The following is an 8297-nucleotide window of genomic DNA, read 5'->3' as shown; positions in this document are numbered from 1 at the left end:
CGAGGCTAGCTAGCCAACTAGAGATATGTATTAAGATGAGAGAGAGAGAGAGAGAGAGAGAGAGAGAGAGAGAGAGAGAGAGAGAGTTCAGCCCCACCTTACCCGCTCCTGCTGGGTGTCCTGAAGCTTCTGAATCAGGTCCCTCAGGGCATCCCGCACAGAGGCCACATCCATGACCTCTGAGTCAGGGTCTCCAGGTGCAGGTGAGGGCCATCGGACTGGCAAGTATGGTTTGGTAGGGGAACTGGCTCTTTTCCGTCCAGGGTGAGCCTGCGAGCGGCCTGCAGGAGGTGACAACCAAGGGGATGTGGGTGGATCAGACATGCAGGTGCCATCTGCCTTTCTCTCTGTGGCTCCTAACCATGGGAGCTTGGAGCAGGACTGAGGTGCGCACAGACTTCCAAAATTGTTGGGATTTGTCTGGCCTCCTTAGAGTCCGAGTTGTGAGGCCTAGAGAGGGGTTGGGGTACTCAGGTTGGGGATACAGCAGAGTGGAGAGTACTGACCTCTTGTGGGGGAGTCAGGCCTGTTTGGAGAGGCCAAGAACCCCCAGAGCCCCAGGCTACTGTGGAGTGTGGAGCATAGCTGACCCAGCTGGGCCTCCACATCCTTCCTGGCATCCTCTGCCTGGGCCAGCTCCTTCTCTAGGCTGTGGACCCGGTCACAGGCATTGTCCAGGCGAGCCTGGAGGTTGTCAGCCAGACTGCTGGACTTCTGTAGCTTCCTAGAGATACTGCGAAGCTCAGTCTGCAGGGTCTGCTCAGCCCTCTGGCTCTCACAGAGATGTCCCTCCAACTGCTTTACCCGGGCCTCCCCTGCAGCTGTTGCTTCAGCCAACTTCTGTTGTAGCCCCAGGACCTGCAGGAGGAATGTTGGGGCTCAGATGAGGCTCCTGACACCAGGACTTAATGACCAAGGGTGCAGCCAGACCAGCAGGGGACCTGGTTCTATATGCCTTTGGAATACTCTCAGCATCATCCTATGGAAGGTCAAAGCTGGAGGGGACCTTGGATCTACCTCCCAGTGTGTTTGACAGGTGGGCATGCCCATGTCAGGTCAATATGGTGGCACATACCTCAGCAACAGAGAGCTCTGCTAGCAGTGCCTGCAAAGCCCCAGTCAGTTAAGGCACAGGCAGGCTGTCCTCCCCTCCCAAGGACCCACCTTAGCCACCGCTCTTCATTTGCCGCAGAGTCTGGTCATGACCCAAGAATGCTCTGCCATGTTGCTCACCTTGGGACAACGCCTGCACCCTACGTACTTGTGTATTAGCAAGGGCACAGGGCCTGGACTCATCTTGGGTCATACTCCGGGTGGCTGTAGCATAACAGTAACCTTATTCACAGAAGGAGGTGTGGGACTGAAGTCATTCTGGGTCACACAGGCTTGGGAGGCAAGCCTTACATTCTCAGAGTAGTTGGTGCTCAAAGTGAGCAGGCATGCAGTTTTGGGTCTGAACAGGAGCCTATGTAAGCTGGGGATTGCTCCCTCTGGCTCTTGTGACACACAGTACCCACTTCAGCACACTGAACCCACAGCTCTGACTGTGGCTGAACAGTCTTGGGAGCTAGTGTGGGCCTATGTGAGCTGGGCATGGGGTCATGTATGCAGGGGTCGGGTGTGTGTGATGTGGGCAGGTGATGGCCTCTGCGTGAGCTCAGTGTCCTGAGGCCTCCCTGCCTGTCCCCTGCTCAGAACTGTGCCTGACACCTGGGCAGGACTTGGCTCTTTTATAAAATAGAAAGCCAGGGAAATTGGGAGCTTACAGCTCTAGCTGAACCTTTTGCTGAGGATTCCTCTTGCCCACCTTTGCTGCACATGTTTGGTTATCAAGGGGGCTGTGAATGGACAAGTCAGAAAGGAAGTAGACTCGTTGGCCTCTCTCTACCATCCCCATCCACTGCTGTATGCCTTCCCTTGAGGGGTCCTTCCTGGGTGTTCCCACAGACCTTGCCTGTGCCCGTTTGGACTAGAGCTCAGGGATCCCTCTGGGAGGGGCAAGCTGCCATCCGACCTCCTTCTGGGCACCCTCACAGGCAACCTGGGCCTCGACCACCTGCCTCTGCAGCTCCAGTGCCTCCCGCCGGTTTTGCTGCCGCTGCTGTGAGTCCTGTGAGCCTTGAGCCTGCAGCTCACTCACCTCCTGCCATGTCCTCTGGTTCTCAGTTTCCAGTACCCTCACCTGGGATGTGAGGTGGCAATGATGGGCCAGGAACCCAGCAGCCTCTCTGATCCCTGCCTCAGCTCATAAGTCCTCCCTTTTAACAGTTGCCAACACTCAGGGACCTCAGCAGAGGTCCTGGGAGCCGTTCTTTGCTACTTTGCAGAGGCATACCTAGACCTCCTCTGAGTAAGAACGCTGAGCTGGGAGTATGGGTGGTGTGGAGGCAGCTGTGAGTTTGTTAAGGCTCTCACTAGCAGGGTGGTTCTGGCCAGTGGCACTCCACAAAAGAGCAGGGTTAGAAACTGGCACCCAGGATGGCTGTGAGGCAGGAATGGGGGAGGAGGGCTGGGGGCAGCCTGGCTGGGTAGCAGCCCCTCACCTGTCTGTGGCGCTCCTGGAGCTCCCGGCGGCTATCCCCTTGTGCCTGCTCCAGGTCCCGAAGCCTGGCCCTCAGTTCACAGGCCTCCTTCTGAGCTGCGGCCTGGGCCTCCTGCAGCACCAGCAGCTTCTGCCTCTGCTCCTCCTTTAACTGTTTCAAACTGAGCAGGCCACAAGTTGGCTGGACACTGGGCCTAGAGCTTCCCAGACAAAGCCTCCCTGGGGAGATGCTGTCCCCTGTGTGCACTCTACATTCTGCCCAAGACAGCCCCCAATAGGATTCCCCATTATCTTTGGCTCAGGTCTATCCAAGTCTCAATCCCCAGAAGTGTGCTCAGTGTCCACTGTCACCTGGCAGCTCCTCTTTAGCCCACCCTATTTTGCTTCTCTGTTACACTTTCAGAGACCCCATGTCAAGCACAGACTGCTTCTCTGCTCACAGCTCCTTAGCCTGTCAGGCCTGCTGGATGGGAGCTCCTCAAAGACAAGGACAGCTTGGCCTGATCCCTAGCCTCCCTGCATAAACTGGTACTTTTTGGGATTAATTTTTTTTTTCGTCTTTTTTGAGACACGGGCTCCCTGTAGCCCCAGCTAGCCTAGAGGTCACTATGTAGACCAGGCTGGCCTCGAACTCACAGAGATCCCCCTGCCTCTGCCTCCTTGGGAGGCAGAGTCCTGGGATTAAAGGTATGTGCTACCACGCCTGGGGGATTAAATTATTTTGACCTATTTTATTTTTAATTTTATGTGTATGAATGTTTTGCCTAAGAAGGCTTTGGATCCCCTGGAACTGGAGTTACAGATGGTTGTTGGGCACCATGTGGATGCTGGAAACTGAACCTAGGTCCTCTGCAAGAGCCACTATGCCCAGTTCACAGTCAGTGTTCTTAACTGCTGAGCTGTCTCTCCAGCCCCACTTGTGGGCATTTTAAACTTGGCAGCTGGACTCCTGCACAGTCTGTCTGGTCCAGCTCAGGATGCCTGATGCCCTGTCCCGAACCTTAATTTGGTTAAACAGCAGGATGGCAGGTTTCCCCGCAGCTACTCCACAAAGCGGCTGCCATACCTGGCTTTCTCCTGCTCAGTCCTGCGGATGATGGCCCTCAGCTCAGTGTTGGAGAGCTGCAACACGTCCTTCTCTCGAGCCTCATTGTCCAGGGCCCGCTGGGCCTCGAGGGCCTCCCTGTGTAGCTTCTCACGACTTTCCTCACTGCCCTGAAGCTCTTGGCGTAGCTCAGTCAGCCCTTCCTGGGCCATGTTCAGCTGTGCCTGCAGCCTGTCCGCCTGAGAAAAGAACATGCTTTAGTGGGCAACTGGGGACCATGGGCCATGGGTGCACAGGCAGCTGCTCCAGGAACCACAGGGAACACAGGGTTCTGACTTTGGTTGGGCAGCCCTGGGTCACCTAGCATTTGAAAGAGACAGCAGACCCTTGGGGTATAGAGCCCAGGTAACCTTCACCCAGACCCCTCCTGGGCCTGGGCCTGCCCTGATTGCTCCCTGGAACTCTGGGATGGGGACTGATGGTCAATAGGGCCAGCCCAGGCCATGGCCCTGTCCATACATCTGCACTATCCCCGAATCCAGCTGCCACTGCTGATGGCCCTTTCTATCCACTGCCCCAGGGTCTGCTCCTCTTTCAATAACCATCTGGGCATCTGGTCAGCAGGCTGGCACTTGGCACTGGCAACTTCAGAGGAGGCCTCTCTAGCCTCTTTCTTCCCTTCTCCCAATGGGGTGGGAGATGTGGGGAAGGAGGGTCTCAGGCACCCATGCTTTCTGAATTCTCTATCAGATGTGGTCCCTTGGGTCAGGCTGCTCTGCTGCTCACCATCACAGGAGTCTTCCATGAGGTAAGGCTCAACCCACTGGAGCCCTCAGACCCATGGCAGGCTGGCTTTGGAGCCAACAGAGCTACCTGAGCCCCTACCCCACCCCTGGGCTAGGGCCACCTCTGTGAGCTGACCTAAGAAGGGGAAGGAGCCATGGGAGTGAGTTCTGTGCCCTGAAGGCTGGCGCAGAATCCAGAGGGTGACACTATCATGCTGGAACCAGGTCAGTGTCTTCACACTGCAGTTATATGAGTCCAACCCCTAGGCTGAGACATGGGAAGCCAGATCTTGGTTTGCTGCCCTGGGGCACAAGGTATCTCTGGGAACCCAGGCCCCACAGATCCCACATGGAAGGGTCTGGAGGAGAGGCCTCACCAAGCTCCCAAGCTATGGTATAAGGACTTGTTGAGGCCTTGCAGTCCCAAGCTACAACCCTAACCAGAAGCCTCGGAGAAGGCTCCATGTTGGCTCTCGGGTGTCCCCAGGGAAGAGGTTGAGGAAGCCAGCAAGGACATGCCGAGAGGGGAGAGGGGAAGCCACAAGATCTCAGAGATGTTGAGGGGCTGGTTTGCCAAAAAGCAAACCCCTTTTTGCTGGCTGTTTTCTTGGGACATTGTCCAGGTCCCCGGCCGGCCTGGCTCCAGAGTCCGCCCGCTGTTATTGTTGTTCTGTTTTGGGGGAGGGCCGGGGCCTCCCTGCTGCTCCCCACCCACCCCCCACATGTGGGAGCCACAACTGTGCAGAGCATTTTCCGCTGAGCTCAGCAGAATCCACAGAAGGTCAAGGACCAGGGAAAGGGCCTGTCCATCATAAAAGGAGCTGCACGCATTTCCCGGAGCAGAGGGGATGGAAACAAGCAAAACGAATGGGGGAAGGGCCCCCCCTGCGGCCTGGCCCCTCCCCCCTGCTGCCCCGTACCCCCGCCTCCTGCCTCTTGAGGCTAGCCATCCCTTTTGCAGGAATTTTACAGCCAAATCGCTTAATGTGATTATAATAATTATTCCTTTACTAGAAGTTGTATAAACAGCTTCTTTTGAAATTTCCCGCAGGGAGGCAACTCCAGAGCTCTGCAGGAGGAGGGCAGAAGGGTGGCAATGGGCTGGCCTGTGTGCGTGTATGCATGCATGTGTGAGTGTTGTATACATGTGTTTGTTGCTTTGCGCCCAGAGGATGTATGTGTGTAAATGTGTTTGTTTACATATGTATGATGGGCATGCTTCTATGTATGTACACGTGTTTGCTATTCACCCCCGTGCACATCATATGTGCTTTCATGTATAGTGTGTGAGTGCATGGGGTGTGTGTATGCATGCTACCCAGTGTTGCATGCACCACTTTATGTGTATCGGTGTCCACAGATGTGAATGTGGTCTCAAGCTACACAGGATGTGCACATATGTCCACATGTGGGTTTGCATGTGTGTGTATGCACATGTGGGTGAACCTCAGGAAGGGCTGAGAGCCTCAAAGTTCCTCCAGTTGAAAGTGTGGGGGGGAAATGGTGTGGTTTCCATGGCAACCCTGGGCCAGCCTGGCGCCTGGGAGGCTCTTCTGCCTGCTTCTCCCTGAGAGCCCCTCTCCTCCCTGGAGTGTCCTTGCCTTTCAGCCTCCTGTCCTCCCAGTCCGTTTTAAGGGTTGCCTTTCTGTGCCTTGCTGTGAGGCCCGTGTCCTTCATCTCACCAGAATAAATGTGGCCCCATCCCCAGCTTCTCCCCCTGCTGCCCCCAGTTTTGAAATCTCACTTTGCTTCCCCGTGTGGCCGCTGACCAGGCTGACTTTGAAATCTTTTGGAAGGAGCCTGTTCTCTTTGGGGCCAATGTAAACAGCCCGTCATGTTCAGTCATGCTCTCTTCCTCTCCCAGGCTCTCGGCCGGCCCCTTGGGGTATGCTTGGGGAGGGTGAGCCCCTCTCCCCACCAACCCAGGCCAGCTGCCCTGCCTGCCAGCCTTGGCACACAGCCCAGGAGCTGTGAGGCTGCTTTGTCGCCATAGACCCCACCTGGGTTCTGGCTGAGCCCCCCTCCAGCCCCAATCCACATGCCCTCCTGCCCTCGCCTCTCCCAGGCGTCCCCAAGTCCTGTCAGAACGCCTCAGAAACACCTTTCCATCTGCCTGCCTGCTGGGCCCCTGCCTGGCCTAGCCGTGGCCTCTTCTGGCCCCTCCCAAGACTCTCCCACCACATTGTGATCATATGGCTCCTGGGGACTCTGTGTGAACATCAAGGCTTTGGCCAGGCCTATAACTGTCCCTGAGAATCCCACTACCACCCCACTTCTGCCCCTGTAACCCCAGGCTCTCCAAGCCCCCCTTATTCTACCCTAGCACTCCATCCAACAGTCCAGGCCTCTTGTGCAGTCAGAGTCCAGCTCTTTGGAGGGTCTCTTCATGGCTTGTTAATTGGACAAGTTTCTTGGATGATGGTTCCCCCACCCCAGCTCATAGTAGCCACTTAGGAGGCCTTGGGAGGAAGCTGCAGCCACTGTATAATGACAGGTCCCTGGATCTGATTCCCGATCTCCGAACTGTGTGCAGAAGTGAAAGTTGGGTCAGGGAGGCCCTGGAACCTGGGCTATGCAGTTCTGACCAGTTCCTCCCCTGGTGTCCCACCAGGAGCATAGGTGCTCTGCGGTCTTCTTGTGGTGGGGCAGGGCCTGTGGGAGCCATGACTGGGACCAAACACACCCACCCATAGCATCCCACAGCAGCTCTGCTGGTACTTGACTAGGGCTCTGCTCAGTCAGGTCCCTTTCTCAGAAAGTGAAATCCATCACTTTCAGCTAGAAACCTTCCACTGAGCCACAGCTCTTTTGCTCCACGGATGGCAGGAGCTGGGTTCCATTTCACTCCAAGAGAAGCTGCATCAAGTGGAGCACTTGTTCCGCTCTTCCTGGCCCTGGCTGCTCCCTTTCTCCAGCACCCCACCCTGTTGGCGCCCTTTGCCTCACATTCTTACCTCTCTCTGAACACTGTTCCGCTCTGCCGCCATCTCCCGGAGCCTCTCTCTCAAATCCTCAGCTTCTCTCTCGTGGGTGGAGATGGCTTCCTCAAACTGGGCCTGGAGGGCCCTCAGCTCTTTGTTAACGGTGGCGATGGTGACCTGAGGATGCAGTGACCACTGGGCATCTGGGAGGCTGGCCTTGGGCCCGACTGCCAGGCCGTGGGGTGAAGCATGTAGGATGGATGCTCTGAGGGGGCTTCCTGTGAGAAATGGCTGGCGCTCTGAGGCTCCATGCCTGCCTTTGTACTTTCCTCTGATGTCCCCAAGCCATCAAACCATAGCAAGTGAGCAGGGCCCGGATGGGAGACCCAGGTGTCCAATCTCTTTCCTATCTAACAGTCTTATTTAGCCCACTGGGCTATGTGGGGAGGGGCCAAGGGACAGCTGCTTAGCAAATGAACAAGTTCAGTGACACTGGCATGTGGGGTTTGGGGCTGAGTCTCTGCCCTCATGAGGCTTGCGGGTCACCGAGGTCACCCAGGCCTGGCTGGGCATGGAGCACCTCAGGACCCAGGCTTTGAGGTCTACAGCATCCACTGTGATCAGTGTTGGCTTAGTGAGGGGTGAGGAGGCCAAAATCTCAGGGCAGAGATGTAGTGGTAGGGAGATAGACACTGCTCACCACATAAACCTGCCCATTTGCTGCTCGGTTTCCCGAATTATCCAACAGGCAGATGGCATTAGGGGACATCTACTGTCCCGACAGTCATACCCACAGGGTGATGCCACCACAGCCTCGTGTCTGTGCTTGTCATGGATTCGGCTCTGTTCCCCTGTTGCCACAGCCCACTCCCATCTCTCCAGGTCCTGGATCCAATTCAAAGCACTTCCTTATGTGGACAAAGACTTCACTCTGTTCACTTTTTTTTTTTTTTTTTTTTTTTTTTTTTAGAAAGGGTCTCCCTTTATCCCCACCTTGCCTGGAA

At 56.0% G+C, this 8297-nt stretch overlaps 1 protein-coding gene across 1 annotated transcript in view; it reads right to left on the bottom strand.

Moving 5' to 3' along the window:
* The window catches only part of Crocc2 (ciliary rootlet coiled-coil, rootletin family member 2), a 65308-nt gene that overhangs the window by 16693 nt on the left and 40318 nt on the right, over nt 1-8297 (bottom strand). Inside the window, exons 21-26 of the mRNA XM_017797162.2 lie at nt 7327-7470; nt 3609-3826; nt 2544-2703; nt 2015-2182; nt 507-858; nt 103-281 (exon numbers count right to left, since the gene is read on the bottom strand). Coding sequence (XP_017652651.1) covers nt 103-281; nt 507-858; nt 2015-2182; nt 2544-2703; nt 3609-3826; nt 7327-7470 — 1221 coding nt within the window. The remainder of the gene's footprint in view (nt 1-102; nt 282-506; nt 859-2014; nt 2183-2543; nt 2704-3608; nt 3827-7326; nt 7471-8297) is intronic.

Source organism: Nannospalax galili, unplaced genomic scaffold (assembly GCF_000622305.1).
Source record: "Nannospalax galili isolate Female #2095 unplaced genomic scaffold, S.galili_v1.0 scaffold453, whole genome shotgun sequence".
In the NCBI taxonomy this organism is placed as follows: domain Eukaryota; kingdom Metazoa; phylum Chordata; class Mammalia; order Rodentia; family Spalacidae; genus Nannospalax; species Nannospalax galili.
The sequence above is the reverse complement of the archived record's forward strand: the minus strand, read 5'-3'. Positions and strand labels throughout refer to the sequence as shown.